This window comes from Hippoglossus stenolepis, chromosome 8 (genome assembly GCF_022539355.2).
Source record: "Hippoglossus stenolepis isolate QCI-W04-F060 chromosome 8, HSTE1.2, whole genome shotgun sequence".
NCBI classification, from domain to species: domain Eukaryota; kingdom Metazoa; phylum Chordata; class Actinopteri; order Pleuronectiformes; family Pleuronectidae; genus Hippoglossus; species Hippoglossus stenolepis.
In genome coordinates, this window is record NC_061490.1 from 11,911,052 (window position 1) to 11,930,212 (window position 19,161).

Sequence of the window (19,161 nt, forward strand, 5' to 3'; positions counted from 1 at the left end):
AGCTCTAGTATACGACAGTTGGTTCCTACATGTATCATCTGTTTCCTCTTTAATCTCTGTGCTGTGGTGCATTGGGCTAGAGAAACACAAAATCCTGCAAATTCCCATCTGCATTAGAAGAACTTTTGTAAGGTGGAACTCAGCCAGAACACCGATCGCTCACCTAAAGTGAAATGGAAAAAGTGGAGAGGAATTTAAGTTCAGCTTCACCCAGCAGAGTGTTACACAGTGAGATAATGACTGTTTTGTTAGCGTCCCCCCTCCGAAACCTAGAGGCAGGCACTTTAGATCACTACCTGCAACTCAGTTTACACAACTTTTTATTCAACAGCATCACCAATGAGGCAAACAGCCATTATTATAAATAATAATTTGTAAGTATGATGGTGGCAGTGACAGTTTTACTTTCAGACCATCCAAAGAATCCTGCCCCTGACGCCCTCATGTTCTCTCATGAGACACAAATCGGAAAAATTCCTCATCCACCAAGGAGGTTACGTTTTGACCCCTATCAGTTTGTTTGTCCGTTGGTATGTTTGTTTGGGAACAAAGATTACGCAAACACTACAGGACGGATTACACCGAAACTTGGTGGAAGGATGTGGTTTTGGTCAGGAATGAAACCATTACATTTTGGTACAGTTCCGAATAAGGGAGCAAATCTGGAGTTTCTTATCACTTTCTTTAACATTGTGAGATAGTTTTTTTGGGGGGGGGGACATTTCCATTAATTTCCCAGGGAATAATTAATGGATCTTGATGAAACAATCAGGCATGTTTAGGGGACTAATTTCTGAGTGTGTGAAATCTGGGGCAGCTTGATTGAATCTAAGGGGACTGTTGGGCCTTTGCATGCATAAGCGCTTCACTGAGTGTTACTTTAGTTATTCATGTTTTCAGAGGAGCATTATTTCTCAATGGGGCCCAGTAAACTAGTGGTTCTCGAACTTGTACACATCCTAAACTTACATAAATTAGATCACAGGCCCACATTTGATGAGATTTTTGCTTTTAGATGGTTTATTAAAGGAGGTGTATGAAATTCAGGGCCAAAATAGTGATGCATTCTGTCACTGTGTTTGATTGATGACAATATCAAACTAACCACCCCCGAAATCTCAGTCTGTCTGTATGTGGCACATGTTTCTCAAAAACTGTTCATCTTATCAGCTCAAGGAAGTGCACTGTCAAATTTGGTGTGATTTGGAAACGGGATACGTAAATATTGAATAAATAGGTGGCCAGCGCTTTGCATCATGTTGAAACTCATCAAATAACGTAGTCGATTGCGTCAACAACGTGTTTACGACAATGGTTGAATTCATGCAACGGCGACACCTGATTCTACAGTTCATTGTACTACTGAGTCGAGCTTCACCGAGAACTTTGAATAAACAGGTGAACAGCTCTTTGTGCAGCAGCGGTGGCGTCAGGGTTCTGTGGACTGAGTCCTGCAGCAGGGGTTTGTTTGCAGCAGCTCAGATTCTGCAGGTCACTTAGACAGTTTCAGAGAGAAAGCTGCAACCAGCATCAGGTTTAGAACACAGTTTCCCGGTTTCCCACTTTCCCAGGGTCCTCTCTGGAACCCCCTCAATGACCCTTAGGGGGGGTCCCCGGACCACACTCTGAGAACCCCTGCATTAAACCCAACTTGACTCACACACTAACACAGTGAAAGTCATGAATTTGGGTAAAGATGAAACTGGACAGCTTAGCACTAAATGAATTGATGTCACGTTAAATGCCCATATAAGGGGAATAATAAAATATGGATGTAGTATTGAATAAAAAGTGAGGACCCTGGAAGTGGTGTTGGACCCGCAGGGCCCTTCTCCTCCTGTCAGTGTCAGCTGCAGCCATGTTGGAAAAGCCCTGGCTCCAGCAGCAGAAGCAGCAGCGGCAGCGGCGCTAACAGCTAGCGTCAGTGGACACCGACAACCGGGCACGGCGCTGTTGTGGACAAAAACACACAGGGAGGAGGGAGCCTCATAACGGAGAGAGACACACACAGCCGCCGCCGCCAAGCCGGTTCTCATATCAGCGTGTGGATGTGGGGAACTCACACGTACTGGCCGGAACAAAGGTGCACGGTTACGGGGAGTAGGTGCGACCGGGCTCCGGGGCTGAAGCGGGTGAGTATCGATCCCTCGGCGGAGGCGGATTGAGGTGGGGAATAGCCCACTGTTAGCCCAGCTAGCTTAGCATTAAAGGGGGGTAACACTCACACTCGCACACACACAGGCAGACAATGGGGTTAACGCCAGTGCAAGACGCGGGGTGTGTATTTTTAGGAGCTGGTTTCGGGGTTTTACGTTGAAACGAGGGGACCTGGAGGATGTGGAATAGTGGACGGAGTCATTTGTATTCCTAACAGACAGACAGTGGTGCAGTGGCCGAATCCACCCCTCTCTGATCCGATCTGATCCTGTGGTGGGTGCAAAGGTCCAACAACACTACAGGAGAAAACGAGATGTTATTAATAATGTAGCGGTTTTGCTGATGAATGAGTTGCTCAGGCTGAGATTTGCTGTTTGGGTTTGAGACAAAAGGAGGCAGATCTGACTTAACCTGAGCGTCTCAAGTGTTTTTTTTTTGTTGTCAATCACAGTACTGTGCACTCATTGTGGCTTTAGGTTTATTGATGTGCATTATTATTTCAAGCAGGTCCGGATTGAGGACCACACAGCATTATTTTAACCATCCTTGGTAGGATTACTCGGATATTTCGCTGAGATGCACAGAGCTGTTTTTAATATGGTGCCCAGCAGCTCTGTGGATGTGATTTGACATTTGAGTCTCTGGGATTTTGGAGTCAAAGCTGCCTCTGTCATGTCTCCTTCAGATTTCTGTTTTCCTGCCTTTTCCCCCTTCTTGTTTCCTGCCCTCATACGACTGTCGCCCCGCATCACATCCCTGCATATGCTCCACCAGCCAAACCGGAGGGTCAGGACCCAAAGTGTGTCCTCACATGTTTTGACACAACTGCGGATAAAAAGACTGATATTAAATGAAACTGCGAACGTATTATTAGTCATGTAGGGTCAGAAAAGGGTAGCATCACATCCCTTTCCAGTAAATAAACTCAACATTTGATTCATTTTATTTTTTACTAATGATGCAGATTTGTTTCCACCTAACCGTCTTCAGTCGCTTCCCCTTCCATGAGTGACCACAACCGCTTTCCTGTCTAGATGTTACTGAAAGGCTAGTTAATGTTTGCTTGATTGCTTATCCAGTCAGTGCTGCAACTCCTGGCTTCCCCCCCGTAACTTAAACATGTCTGCAGTCAAATAGATAAAAACCTGACTTGTGCGTATACCTTTTTTTTTGTTGCCCTATCTGTCTTTCAGCATGTCCTTTTTATTTCATTTCTGATCATTGAGTCCATATGCAGAATATATTTCACTTGGATTGCATTTGTAAGAATAAATCACATTTTTTATACACTTCATGCACAGTGATTTATAAGAAGGCTTATGGTTTGCAGTGGCTCTACTTCTCTCCTTCCTCTGCCTTGCCCTATCTCATCCGCTTCCACTAATCTGAAGTGGTAAGGATAGGGTTAGCAACGCTGAGGATGGATCGATCTTTACACCTGTACGTTTTCAGTCAGAGACAGATAAGGACACATGTAAAGGTGTGAAGTGAGTACAGAAATAGTTGGAAGGAAATGAGAAACCAAGGCTTAGGAGAAGGGAACCAGCGGTTTGGAAATGAAACTCAGCCCCCAGGTGTGTCAGTCAGAAACAATCAGTGGGCGGGTGTTTTCCCTAACCTATAAGTGACAGCATACAGTACAACAAGGAAGTGGAGAGGCAGGAGAGGGGTGGCTGCGTGTTAGCAGAGGTCCGGTCCTCTGTGAAACCAACTGCCAACATGCAGTTCTGGGATTTCCTGGGCTGCACCGACACAGGTATGTGCGTGTGTAGTCGCTCTGACGGCTCCCAGTGAATGTGTTTGGCTGGGATTGGACTGGTGTATGGGTCCTCTGTGTGAGGCAGGTAGAGAGGGTCTGGCAGGATGAGGGCTGGAAAGGAATTTGTGCTGTTCACCGCTGTGCAAGCAGTTGCATGTGAAAACCTCACAGACAGGTAGAGTGTGGAGCACAAAGAAAGACGCAGAAGGCTTTGATAAAGTGTCCTTCTGCGGTGTTTTCCTTTTTCCTAAACCAGGTCAACTGCTTTTGACCAACCAATTGACAAGGAAGCCTGTGTTTGTACCTCTTGATCTGGCTCTTTTTGGATCTGTGCTCACCATGCTTTCCACAAAACGTGGCTTGAATGTGTGCGTTCCTGCATGTGTGGAGTTCACGTTTTGGTGTGCGTTTCTGTGATTTTCTATTTTATGATTGTTTAAATCTCCACAAAGGAGGGACTAATAATGGGATAGAATAACCATTTCTATTACAACATATTGCTGTAATTACAGTGACTATAGGTCTCAGAAAGTGCTTTCACACTGTCTCAACAAAAGACATAAAGTCCTTACTTGTAGGGGTTCATTTGACTGTTCTTAAGATGAGCATTGATTCATTGTGCCCTGACGATGCCTCACACTCATCCTGTGCATCTAAACTTACAATCGTATCGTGACTTCCATTTACCGCGCCGAGAAGCAACATAAAGACTGATCTTCTAGACACTTCTAAACACTGACAGCCAGGTCCGGTCAGACCTGTACCACAAAGAGTTAAACATCAGATTTCTGTTCCTGTATACACAGAGCCAAACAACCACAGGCCACAGAGATCAAATGTCACTTTACTTATCCACGAAGGCTACGCGTAGATGTGCAACTGGCAGCAGAGTATGTGGAGCAGATGTCTGGCTATTGATAAAGTAGTGAATAGTTTTTGTTAAAAGAGAGTGGGTTGTCTTGTGTCTTGCCTCACTTGTGGTTATTTTATTCGTTTTGTATTAAATTCCATTGACGGTTCTACCACCAACACCCATCCTGTGCCCCGGGCTATGTGTTCTGTTATAGCACTAATAGCTACGGCTAAGATACCTGAAGGCTTGTGTCATGCTCTTCACTCTTTCTGACAAGTATCACACATGGCAAAAAAGGATTGTCGGACACAGTTCTGAATTTTGAAGTTGACTTTTACAGTTAGTTTGGCTCTTCAGCTGATTCTTTCATTCATGACATTTTCCTGGAAGAAGTTGTCAAATTACAAATAATAGAACAAAAATGTGATTTAATATTGAGCACATTTACACCTGTTCAGTTCCCAGTCCAAAGCCTGAAAAGAACAGAGGTTCTGTTGGAACGGTGGTTTTCAACGGGACAATACAGCAGCTCTGTCTGGAAAGACCAGTGAAAGGATGACTGGAAACATGTGCTCATGTTGTGTCATCATCAGTCTTCCCCTATTTGCATCCATAGCTTACAATTTTGTTTAACTTGTGCCCTGTGGTTAGCGCTCACTGCCAGGCACTTTGATTGTGAAATGACTCATATCACAGATCATCAAAAGAGTTTTCCTCACCAGGTTTACATAAGGTTCTTGATGTTATGTGAAGTTTATAGGTATGGTTACACTAAGCAAGTTTATGTGACATATTTGACATTCCCCAATGGCTGACATCACTTTTATTCTCGGTAATAAGGAAACAAATCAATACAACGGTAATTAGAACATCTGCTTCTAAAAAACCCACGTACATTTGCAACATCTGTTAGGGGCGTGAAAAGTCCTATGCCAGGTTTTCTAGCTGATGTTTATCTCACTGGTCTATATGGTAATAGGAAGTCGAACTGAGAATTTCAGTATCATTCCGTGTATCCTGAGTAAAAGCAGATGAAGAAGTGATGATACCCTCTCTTTACTACTAAAGTAGTAATAGGGCTGGGCGATATAGCTAAATTTACATCAAGATTTTTTTTTTAATCAGTTGATATTGATAATTATCACATTATTTAATTCAAGTTTAAAGACAGATTTTTGCACCTGAGTAAAGGATGAGGTTTTAAACTCTTCTTTACGAGCAGAGAATGACAAACACTTGATGAACGGCAAAACATTTTACTTTGAGGTCAATCAATTATGTGATATTCCTCCTCACTGTCCTTACACAATTCACGCGCAATATATTAATATCTATCTAACCTTTGATGAAAAATATATCATAATTATTTATGTTTTATCAATAATTATTCCAGTTGTAAATGTATATTTGCACAACAGTTAAACACTCATAGAGCTGGATTAACTCTTCAAGTGTAAATGTGTGTTATAGTAGGACAAATATATTAATTGTATTGTATTAAGCTGTAAAATGTTTTATCATGGTTGTTTGAATATTTTCTCCTCTCAATCCATTCAGTGTATTTATATCAGACAGCAGACATGTTTCTGTAAATAAAAAGACTGAGAGGAATTCATGTAAAAACATACAACAGACTATCAAAACCAGTGGGTATTCAACAGCAAGAGCCTGTATTCTCACTTCCAGAAAGAATTCAGAGATGTGACGTTTCTGTGAGACCCCAGAGACACGGTGGCTTAGATCAGTGTATTTGTGAATATCTTGAACATTAACTTAGTTGCAGTGTGCTGCATGCTGAGGTAGAGCCATAAAACAGCTTGTAAAAAAGGCTTGTTTGTGTAAAAAAAAAAAAAAGAAAAAGAAAGGGGGGGTGTAAAAATAATCAAACCATAAATCTGTGAATTCAGAGGAAGGCAGCAATAACGACAGGTCATAAATCTAAAAGAGTTCATTAATGCAGTTCAGCCGTGTAAAAAACGGTTGGATTCTTTAAAAGCCTAATACCCGCTCCTTTTCAAACGAAGCGGATAAATGTACTAATAACTGACCCATTATGACATTAGTAATTTGGTTCATTTCACAAATAAATAGACCCGTCTACAACATCATCATTTGCTTGAAATAACTCATGTTAGAATGACTTGAAAAAGTGTCAGAGTTTGGATCTCACTGTTTGTCCCCAGTTGGTCAAACATCTGTATTTGTTATGTTTAGTATCTAACAAATCCCTGCTAATGTTAATTTTATTCATTTGCAAAGAGCAATGTAAAAACATTTAGGTAGTACGTAAATTAATAGGAAAATACAATCTGTGGAAAAAGTTCTTTGAGTGTCTTTTATTGTTTAATTAGAGATGTTCGGATCCCATTTTTCCCTTCATGATACTGATTCCCACTCCTGGCAAATACAGAGTATGGATTCATTACGCTGCATAAAACAACTTATTTTAACAGCTTTATGCTACTAATCCTGTATGGAAGTGATGATTGTTGTCTTTGTTGTCAGGCCTGGCTCAGGTTAAATCCTTTGAAAAACAAATGCATGCAGAGAATGAATACCATAGAACTTATCTTATTATCTAGTTAGACAGTTATAACTGAAAAGCAACACAATAAGTAAATCTAGAAATACACAACAATTCTCTACCTGCTTAAACAGCTTGAAAATGAAGTATTGCAAATGGTACACATTGCCATTTTATCTGTGGGACTTTCCAGCATTAAATATTGCCATATCGCTGACATTTTAGCTAACTCTGGCTAATGCTAAACTACTGGAAATAAATAAAAAAGGCATTTCTGCTGCTCGTATCGGAACATCTTTATATTTAATTTATCCAATATTTTATCATTGCATGAAAATATGATCATTTAATCAAGTCTTTGCAGTAGATTATACTGTATTAAAAGAGGAGCATGTGGTTTTGTTTGGAGGAATGCTCTGTGTGCTCTTGGACTCCGGATTCATATTGGTGAATTGGAATGTGTATTAATGCATTATGTTCAAGCACTTATGTCAGTGCATTGTTTAACAAATTGAGCGTACAGCTTCATTTGATTGAGTGTGCACAAATACCTGAACCTACAGGGTTGCCTTCCTGGCATTATATTGATGTTCCGTGAAGGTTATCAACACATTTGTTAATAGATTCAAGATTCAAGAGTTTATTGTCAAATGCACAACAATTACATTAAGCAATCGCTGGCAATGAAATGCTTGGGTCACAGGCTCTCTTATCGCAATGCTCAGAAAATTACAGCAAAAAATATAGAATAAAATAGAATATCAAAAATTTAAAATAGAAAATAAAATATATATATCTAAATATATATATACACCTAAAGAAAAAAAAAATAGTGCAATTATGTGCAATAGTGCAAATATGCTAATATATAGATACCAAGGTAAAATGTTTAGAAATTCTTCTGCCACACATGAAAATACAGATATGAAAAAGGGGCCTTGGTGTAAATCAGAAAGTCCTCTGCCTCACTTTCGTATCACTGCGGTAGTCCAAATACCACAATAATGTTGTTATAGCTTCTCCTTACAATGACAGCTACCTCATTAAAGCTGTCGCTGCCACTGTGGTGACTCTATTCTGCGCTCTGATGTTGCACTCAGTGCACTCTGCATTCTAATAGATCTGTGCTGAGGAGCGGCAAAAAGGCTGTTGTTGTTTTCTTGATGAGAATGGAGTTGTGCAATGCCCTCAGCAGGGTGTCAGCTGTACCGTAGCCTCCACGCTTTACAGCCAGAGGCAGTACTTTTCTACTCTGAGTGGGAGAGAGAGAGAGCGAGAAAGAGAGAGAGAGAGAGAGAAAAGGCTGAGAGCGTGAGGTGGAAAATGTGATCGAGTAGGAGGGAGAAGTGTTTATGCAAGTGAAAATGTTTTAAGCTGTTTCTAGTGACAGATGTTTCAGCGCTGTTTTTAATAACAGGTTCTCGTTTGGGGTCATTATTTGTGGATGTGAAAGATCAAAGTTGGATTTAGAGCGAGGTCAATTCCTTGTTTCGCTGAGGAAATGTCTCTGCCAAGAGGATTGTTTGGAACCAGAAAAGGAAGTCTTTTTACCAAAATATGTACGAGTGGTGATGAGCATGTTGTGACACTTCTGCTGCTTGAAACATTTCAGTACCACAGTAACTGTATAAACTAGATGTAAATGTGTAGGGAAAATGTGTCACTAAATTTCTAGGGCAGTAGTGCTATAGGTATATTTTTAACACCATGGACAATTTCAATACACGCTGGAGCCTTCTTTACCTAATGTTCTGCCAGTCCAGGCTTAATATGGCTCAGTGTGTCAATGCTTTAAATGAAACATTAGTCACGAGTGAATATAGAGACAGACTAAGCGAGAGAGAGAATAATGCCACTGCTGGTGTTGTGTTGCTTTTTGTTAATAACATCCTCCTTGTGGCCAACATTTTTGACACAACTGTGCCAGGAACAAATTGGATTATGTGATTAGAGGAAATTATGTGGAATGGCAGAACACACACTGTACAACAGTGAATCAAACCAAGTAACATGTATGTGTGGGTTGTATCTCAGTAACACATAGAGTTTATTAATACACTTAATATTATGTTCTTATTCTGGCCAAACTCAAAAACATCATTATGTGGCTGTGTACGATATGGCCAAAAATTACATCAAGATAAAATTTTCACATCAGTCAATATTGCTGATTATCACAATAAATATCGCATTATTGTTTGTATATGTTTGAAGACAGATTTTTTTGCTCCTGAGTGAAGGTTGTGGACAGAGAAAGACAAACACTTGATAAAAAAGTAGATTAATTATGTGTTATGCCCCTTCACTGCAATGGATGAGCATTACATTGATATATTGAACTTTTCAGTGTTCGCGCTCAAAACCTGTTTAGAATGAAAATCTAATTTGGAATCAGGACACAGCTACAAGTCGAGTTGCATTTTTTAGTTGTTTGTATCTTTTTGTAGCTTTTCAAGTTGCAATTTTGTGTGCCTGTCATATTTGCCCTAATAAAAAGTACTTTTCATTTCCTGCATACTGTCTGTATCAAGAGCGTACTTGAGGGGATGGTATATAGCTCAGAATGCACAGTAGTAATGGGTCATGTAAAATTGGGACACAGCTTTTATCTTTCATATATCATAAGACAAAGCCCTGGCAGCCTCCTAAATCAGTCCTGCTTCGTGGCTGTTGCTTAGTAACAGATGTCAGCATAGCTTCACAGTGTTGGACATTTCATCATGTTGCTCATTTCGGTGTCATTTTTATGTGATAAAGTAGCACAGAGCCAGTGAAAAGATGAGATAGAGGAGCAGTGAGAGGAAGCCGACTGAGGGTTCTGAAACAGATTTGATTCGGGCTGAATGAACCCAGTAGGTGTAGTTACAGAATGACGGAGCATATATATAATTTGCCATGTCATGATTCTCGCCTCGCTCCGGCCGTCTGGAATGTGGCTCATATCAGATCCTCCTGATTCATTAGAGCTGCTGCAGAGTCACTGGTTGGTCAGTGCTGACAAACATGTAAAGGCCTGTTCATGGTTCTGCGTCGAAGCTACACCGTAGGTACGCATGTAGCCTATGCACGGGGCCTATGCCATTGTGAGGATTCATAGCTATGCGTAGGTGTTTGTGTGCGTCGCTCTGCAATTACACCGAAAGGCTAGTGGCCGTAGAGTTTCTATGCTACTGTGTTGAGTTTCTTCCCGTTTCCAGTCTGCTTATTTAGTAATTCTCTGGCATCTATGTTTATTTCAGAACAATGGCGAGTGTTGGAGTTAGAGCTGATAGATGTTTGATAAATGACTTTTTCTTAAAGAACTACAACAAAGAAAAGCAAGACGTCAGAGGAGATGGTCTTTACGAACATTAAACTGAGCAGAGCAGGAGTTTCTGCAAATACTGTCGACTGGAAATGCGGGGTGACCAAGTACAGCCCTCATGATCTGCGTCCCCTCGCGTTACATCGTTGGGGAGGTGCATGTCAGGGTACAGTGCAGGGTTCTGCGTAGGGTACACATCTACACTCAGGTTACTCCGGAGAACGGCGTAGATTCGATGCAGAAGCAGGAAATGGGCTGAAAGCAGTGGATCTGCTCAGTGGGATAAGAAATGGACCCTTGTCTGTCAAACAAAGCAGTGAAGCACTGTAATCATGTGGATTGGACAGTTGGACTTAACAAGTGATGAATGTCCTCTTTAGTGGAACTGTTGTAGTTATACGTTAAATTATAAGTAATTAGTCATTCAGTGAACATAAAAGTTAAATGATCACTGTGATAAGTGATCAATGTTATTATTACTGTAATTCGTCATTTATGGCAAATCAGAGTGTTCTTTCTGCCAAAGGTTGCATTTGTCAATGATCCCGTTATTCGATTCATTTCTCTTAGCTCTGCTATCATGATCTTTTCTAATCTCTATAAACAGATTCTACATGTGAATATGCAGAATCTCTATGTGAGTGACAAGATTATGTGGTCAGTGGCCTCCTGGTTTCAGCTTGACCAATCACGTTTGAGCAGACTTTGATTGCCCGCAGGTAAAAGAGGAAGGACACATTGACTGAATTGCATCAGCGATCTGCTTTTTAATTTATTTGCATTCATATGCAGATAACTGTTAATAGTGATTAACCAAAATGTTGTCTGGACCTAAAACACATACAATATCACCGTATCACTGTTTGTGTTCAACTCATTAAATTGAAAACAGCGAACAGAAGACAGACTCTCGGCCCGCTCTCTACACTGGAAGCCCCAAAGTATTGCTGTTGCTCCAGAGACAAATTTTTTGTGGTCAAGACGTGATTGAGACTTTTCTAGCTCACTTCTTCTGTTTATGTCTCTACCATCATCTACTTATACGCCTCTTTATTGCATCTGCCAAGGAGGTTATGTTTTCATTGCCGTTTGTCTGTCTAATTACGCAAAAGTCACTGAACCAATTTTATTGAAACTTGGTGGAAGGGCAGGGTAAACTCATTACCTTTTGGAGAGGATGTGATTAAGGGGGCAGATCTGGGTTCTTGTTTTTTTTCTTCACTTTCTTTAACATTTATAGGACATTTTTAAGCATTTTTGTGAAGTTTGTAGGGAATAATTCATGGATATGAAAAATATGCATATTCAGAGTACTGATATCTGAGTGTGAGCAATGTGGCGGGGCTTGATTGAAGTTAAAGGGATTGCGCGCTACAAAATGCCATTCTAGCTTTATTCTTTTCCTTTTCATCCATTCTCTTTCACCTTTGCGCTCCCTTTTTGTCATGTTGTGGAGGGATAGGGAGACGCTCATGAAATTGGACTTGGATCACAGTATATAAAAACCTCATTAATCTACATCTTGGAACACTTTATCTCACTTAATTTATAACATTTTTTGGGGTTGCGTCAAAAAGAGACACCATATTATTCAGGTGCTATTGTGTCACTTCTAGGCATGCTGTAGTACTATGCTGTGTTACAATGATTCTCACTTATACATGACATATATATATATATATATGTATATATGTATATATGTATGTGTGAATTTGAATAATTTAAAGCAAATGTTCCCTTCACAAATTATATTATATTTAAGTAAAATCTTGTTTTTTTCCACTCTCTTTTCAGATATTTCCAGAATATCATACTACACTGGTGAGTAAAAATTCAACCTTGTCTTTCTTTTTAGTACAAGTGTCTTAAAACCAACCACAGTTGTCTTGTGTGGCGCAAAGCCCATGCAGGGGGAAACTTGTTTCAGTGGAATATCAGACTTGAAGTTCATTGCGTGATTGCACAGTCCCAACAATTGTAAAAACTTGCCATTTTTAGAGGGAAGGTTGCAGCCTGGGGGTTGTTGTTGTTTACCGTAGCAAAGGGGATTTAAAAACAGTCAACAGACGGGAAGTGGAAAGAGACGAGAACGCCATGTGAGATACGCAGCCATTTGCAGGTGTATGCCTGCAGATATAGATTGCAGGCAAAACATGTATAACATGCCTAATGAGATGACAGCTAGTACAACAACACAAAACATCAAGTTTGTTTGTGGTGGTGTGTGTGTGTGTGTGTGTGTGTGTGTGTGTGTGTGTGTGTGTGTGTGTGTGTGTGTGTGTGTGTGTGTGTGTGTGTGTGTGTGTGTGTGTGTGTGTGTGTGTGTGTGAGAATTCATCCATCAGCCTTTTTTCTGTCAGAAGTTGTTGTAATGCAATGTAACTTTCAATATGAACAGACATGATGTCAGCCACTGAAATTAAAATCATTATTCAATTAAATTTTTCATGGTAATTAAAAGATTCACTCTTCTTTTTTCTTTTTTGTAAGTCAAAACTTATTTGGTCTTAGTCTTGACTTAAACGAGGCCAGTGTTACTGTTTTATGGTATGGATGGAGGTAGAGCTCAATGATATCTGAGTTATATTTAGGTCATTTTATGGTCCTTAGCTCCAACCTGTCTCCATGGCTGTTGCTAGGTAACTGTTGATCCTTTGTCTTCCAGCAGGATGTTGTCTATTTGGAGCCAGGAGTTTATCATTCCTGAGAAGGACCGAAACACAATTTACATCTTAACCATAACCCGGGCCACTCTCTGAGTTGCTAAAGTTGAGGTCAAGTTCGAGGTTAACTGAAACTTATAATGAGGTGATCCTCTCTAAGTTTGGTAGAAAGTAAAAGCAGCATGGTACCCAGTGTACAGAGTGGTTAAAGGGAGCAGCTGGGACCTTTAACATCCCTGTGAAAACACTCATGCTCAGTAATGCTGATAACACTGAATATTTACTAGCTTACTTTGAGAGGCGAGGATAGTGAACATAACATTTAGCCTCTGTATCTCCGTCGGGACAGAATTTATGTCATCTGACAATTTTAAATAGTGATGAGACTTAAAACACAAAAGAAGACATCTGGAGTTCTGGTTTGTTAGTTTCTAAACAATCTAAGTGCCACTTGTGGTTTAAGAGCCAGTACGTCAGTGAAAGCTGAGGAGAAAATCACAGTAAACATTTCTTCAATTTCCATAAAGCAAAAGGCTTTAAATATTTTGTCTTTAAATGTTAATATATTGCTCATTCCTGATGGTTGCATAGAATTGTTGGTGTATTGGCATTGAGCACAATTTAGGGCACAAAAAATTTGATTGCATATTTTTCAGAATGTTGTATTATGCATTTAATTAAACGTGTTTCTGTTTGAAAAGAAACAACACTACAGCGTCATTCATTTCAGCAAGTGCTCCAACCGCAACATATCAGTTGGTCAGGTGATGCTGTTAGAGAGCAACAAAGTCTGCAAAGTGATGAGGTCAGGCTGGATGAATGGATTTTATAGAATACCAGACATTAAAACGAAAAACTGCTTTTTGTTTCTCATTGCCAAGTGACAATCTCAATCCATTTGGCTTAACCATGACTATGTTTCCTTACTTTAATGTTAAAGTTATTATTGTATTATTATTATTAATAAAGTAAATATTCTAATCAATGATGTTCTCCTAAACATTATCACAATATAAAAGAGATTCATTTTTCAGCACTGATTTGTTTCAGTTTTGAAAGGTAGACAAACAATGTCGTCCTGCTGATTATAAAAAGCTATTGTAAATCATTTGTGGATTCATGGACATATTACATATTTTATTTCGTATTGTTCTTATCCAAAGCAAAACCTAAAATTTGAATGATCTACATCAGGTCATTGTTGTCAGTGTTTTGCAGCTGGAGGCGTATAGCTGTAAAGTGTTCTCGACCATCTCTGGCACATCAGACAAATTGAATGTCAGAGTGCTTTACTGCCGATGAAGAACGTAGCTGCTGCACAAGCAGGTGAAATGTGTGTGAAAAGGAGACGAGGGAGGACAGAGGGCAGCAGTGACCTGTGGCCTGCAGAGACGGACAGAAAGAGACAGGCAGACAAGTTACGAGCTGTAAGGGGTCAAAGAGTGGAATGTATTTTTTCAGTAGCTAAGCTCTAATCCTTGTGTGTGTGTGTGTGTGTGTGTGTCTATACCTAGTTTGTTAAAGTTGTAGTGTTGATTGAACAGCGTCATCCTATGGCATATTTATTAAGTACTGTCCTACCAGTTTGCTCTCTTTCAACTGCATCAAGTCTCAATTACAACATTTCTGTCTCTCCTCCCTCTCCTTCTCTGCCCTCCACGAACACACACGCACACACACCCCTCCTGCCTGTAAGTTAGTGGAGCAGCCTTTTTCGCAGCGTGGTAACAGCAGCCTAAACTGAAAACACAGCAGAGGAGAAACACTGTCGCATATGCGGAAACTCACTTTGAGTATATCACACACTCACACACACATTCACATATGTATGTGCACAATCGCGTACCTGCTTACCCACAAGCACATGCATTCTTGTGTACATTCACTCTCTCTCTCTCTCTCTCTCTCTCTCTCTCTCTCTGGCTTAAACACATACTCTCTCACTATACAGTCTCTATGCTGCACTCATTTGACTGCTCAAGGATTGCGCTAGATATACTGTGTGTGTGTGTGGCTGCGGCAGTATGTGTGTGAGTTTAAGGTTGGACATGATGTTGTGATCTAGTTGCTCTTCCGCTGCTGTAGAGGAAAGCCTTCAGATGCCAGACGGAACAATACACAAATGACTGACTTCCATAAGGATTTATTGCATCAATTTTTTTTGTCCAAGCGACTCCTGTGACATTCTTTTCTCTTCATATTTATTCGTCATCCTGTCTGACTGAATCCGAGCTTTTTCTTTTTTTTTTGTCCTTTGCTGTTTTTTCACTCCACCTCGCCCTTCAGGACGCTGTCGCTTTATGTCTCTCTCTGACATCAGACACCTGCTATGACCTGGTTTACTCCTACAGGCTCAGAGCATTGTGGGAACGCTTCGGAGGATGTGGGGATCTTCTTCTTCCTGGGATTTCGCCGCTCTCTCTTTCTTCTCTTTTCCCATTCTTGTCTTTGTTTTCTTTTTAATTGGCTTTCTTTTTTCATAATTCTGCTCTTTCACAGCTCATCTTTTAGTCTCTCGGTGCCTCATCTTTCTCCTTTGTGCATCCTTCTTTCCCCATCTTTTCTCTCCTTTTTCCCTTCTGCGTCGGACACTCTCATACCTCAATCTCACTATGCTCCATTTCTCTACGCCCCTCTATGCCCTACATTTCATCTCTATATTCACTGAGGCCAGTTTCTGCTTTTCTAATCTGTCTTTCCATCTCCTCGAGACAACATTTTGGATTTACTGACCAAACTACTACTTCTCTTGGAAAATGCTACTTTGCTGAGTTTTACTTTGCCAGCCAGGGCTGTCAGCGGTATTTTGTAACCTGCGACTTGAGATTCATGGATTCAGGGCAGCTGCCTTATTTGAATTTCACATCAAGGATTGATTAATTGAATCAGCGGCCCCACAGAAGACCTGCATTTGATATTTATTGGGGATTTAGTGGACTGCAGCAGAGCTTAATTGGAAGAGAATCATCGCCCGGCCACAGAAGCCTGGCTTGAATGTCTTGTTTTGTGAAGCTTACACCCTGCTGAAGTGTCCTTGGGCAACTTACTGAATCTGCTGCAGCCCAGAGGGCTCAATCTCCCTGACGGGAAGGAGCACAGAAAGAGCTGCCTTACAGGGATCGTTACATATCGCATTGCACAATGGTAAAGGAATTTTGTGCGACTAAAGTTCATAACATAAACTGGGACGGATTGATGACTGAAACCTGGACCCTAAGCCACTTCCACAAGTCTTGAACTAACATTATGTTTTAGCAAGACGTAGAAGAGGAAGTCACAGTCCTGTGATCAGTAACTCGGATTCCTGATACTGCACATTTGTTTTTTGTGAATTCAGTTGTTTTAGTATGGGAGAAGAGCGAAAGAAAGCCTGTCCTTTATTGATTTGGATCATTTCTGCATGCTGGACCATTGTGAGAAGCTGAGTCAGACCTTTATCTCAGTATTGTTTAAGGTAAAACATTTTGAGCATCTCTATCACCTGGATTTGGAGCCGGATGATCGATGTCTGCATCTATCGTGGAGTGACGCAGAAGTGGAGTGGATGCTAGAGAGTTGTCAGTTACGGACTGGTGTTCTCTCAACCTCTTGTGGGTTTACTTGCTGTGTCACCACATTTTAAAGTACAAAGAATATTTGACATCCTCTGTTTCCTCTCACTGGGCTGTCTGCTTTACCGGAATTACATCCCTGCGGGAAACTGTCTTTGATTGATTTTTCTTTTTTCTCTATTGCATTTCCTGTGGCTGTCTCGTGGCTAAAAGTTACAAATGGATAGTACCACCCCTGTAACCATGCTGTGACAGCCCTGGTACCAGCACACCAAGTCTCACTTTCAAGCTTTTTTGGGAATATTTTTGGATATCTCATTTTGCACATCGCTAGTTTATTTAAATTCGAAAAACTAGGAATTTTCCCTGGTTGCAAACAAGCCACATCAGCAGCCAGTCTTGCGCTTTATGCTGTATCCGGGGTCCAAGAGTTTTGTCTGGAGACCCGTGGCTAGATCTGGAACTGTCCCATCGCAGCACAAATGGAAAACAGCGGCTGTATCCCTCTCTGCTGGAGCAAGGGGGCTTGCATCTATGCACAGCACCCCCTACCAAGTATGTACTTAAAAGAATATCAATACAAACATGCTGCATACCACAAACTAAATGCAAACCTCAGTAATGGAGAATATTAAAATCTGTAGTTAAATATGCTGTTGTTTACTGTCCACGGGGTATTTTATTAAATATTTAGAAGATAGATTGTAAATATTGATCATATAATATTCACCTTTATAAATACAGTGCACCTGTCTTTCTTCCGATTTCATTATATATATATATGAAGGAAAAATAAGCTTGAATTCATCAACATGATTTATTTTGTTTAAGTATAATTCATATCCATATTAATCAGACAATGAAAAAAGTAATTGTCTGAGTCTGCGTGTTGAAGCTTTATTTTGAATTTCCCTAGCTCTATGTTCAGTACAGCTACAGCATGACAGGTTGCTGAAACTGCCCAGAGAGTGGGTAACTTGGTGCATCAAACGCCGCAGGATGTTATTAAGATTATTTCTCCAGAGGCAGCGACACGTCAACTCATGTCTCTCGTGTGAGCTCATAGGGGAGCAGATGTAAACAAAATGGAGAGGGCTAGCTGACGTTGTAATATAATGGCCTCATAATGTTTACCGTTGCATTGACAGCACCATCAGCTGTTCCGGTCTCTCATTAGCTGTTATGATTCTGCTTGGAAACAACTCATGCAGTTAACAGGGTCTTCCTTGGTCCACACCCAATCCTTTCACCAAGTTTCAAGAAAATCAGTTTAGCAGTTTTTGCGTAATCCTGTTCACAAACAGACAAACGGCAGTGAAAACCCTAACCCTAACCTCCTTGTTGTAAAATATAGACAATGAATCGCAAAGATGTTTCCTTTTTCTTTAAGCCTCGTCTGAACCAACTGAACAACACTGCAGAATCCTTCTCTGTTTGCCAAGGTTACAGCGAATATAAGTGGTGGGAGGTGGTGGCTATATTCACTCGCCCTTGAAGCTTTGATGTCATTGGAACAACACACACACACACACACACACACACACACACACACACACACACACACACACACACACACACACACACACACACACACACACACACACACACTCTTATTGCAGCTTCCTTGGTGTGTTCGGCACACTTTAGAAAGTGGAAGTGACATTAAGACCAGCACTGAACAGTCACATGGGGTGTCACGTATGTTGATATACAACCAGTGTCAAGCTTTATTCAGTCACCTCAATGAGAGAGTGAGAGGAAGAGAGAGGGGGAGAGAGGGGGAGGTTAGAGGAAATTGTTTGAGGATGAGAGAAAGATGAGAGGGAGGAAGGAAGAGAGGTGGTTCAATAGGACGGGAGGATGAAATGGAGATGTGAAGGCAGGAACTAAAAGGTCTGCGAGCATGTGTGACGAGTGGCAGGAGGAGATTAATCAAGGTGGGGTGGAAAAGAGTTGCAGATGAAGAGAGAGGGATGCAGAAAGAGGGAAGATCCAGGGGAATTGGGATGTGGGAAGTGAAAGAGGGGAGAAGATGCACACTTTAGAAAGCAGGACATGAAAGAAGGGATAAATGTGAGGAACGAGAGGAGGGGGGCGGTAAAAAAAAAAAAAGCCAAAGCATCCCAGGCTCCCCTTAGGATTGTGCTAACCACAGTAACCCAGATACCAGCTAGGCGAGAAGATAAACCGTCCTTCTGCTGCTGCTACGGGACAGAGCTCAACTCCAGCCTTCTGTGGTTTAACAGGCTGAGTGTCAGTCAGTGGAGCCCCACTGAGAGAGAGAGGGGGTGGCGGTGGGCCTGGCAGCAGCCTGCACCCCTCCTGGCTGCCTCCATGGCCTAGTTGATTT

The 19,161-nt window shown here is 41.0% G+C and overlaps 1 protein-coding gene across 15 annotated transcripts in view; it reads left to right on the top strand.

Annotated features, from left to right (window-relative positions):
* Window positions 1-1,843: 1,843 nt before the first annotated feature.
* Window positions 1,844-19,161, top strand: part of LOC118113315 (focal adhesion kinase 1) — a 60,797-nt gene continuing 43,479 nt past the window's right edge. For 5 of the 15 annotated variants that reach the window (XM_035162871.2, XM_035162878.2, XM_035162875.2 and 2 more), the window contains exon 1: window positions 15,342-17,366. In XM_035162871.2, the coding sequence (XP_035018762.2) occupies window positions 17,294-17,366 (73 nt within the window). In that variant the 5' untranslated portion in view covers window positions 15,342-17,293. Of the gene's footprint in view, window positions 2,133-3,429; window positions 3,914-12,391; window positions 12,419-15,340; window positions 17,367-19,161 lie in introns of those variants that run through there. The other 10 variants (XM_035162879.2, XM_035162882.2, XM_035162880.2 and 7 more) reach the window with 5 other exon arrangements.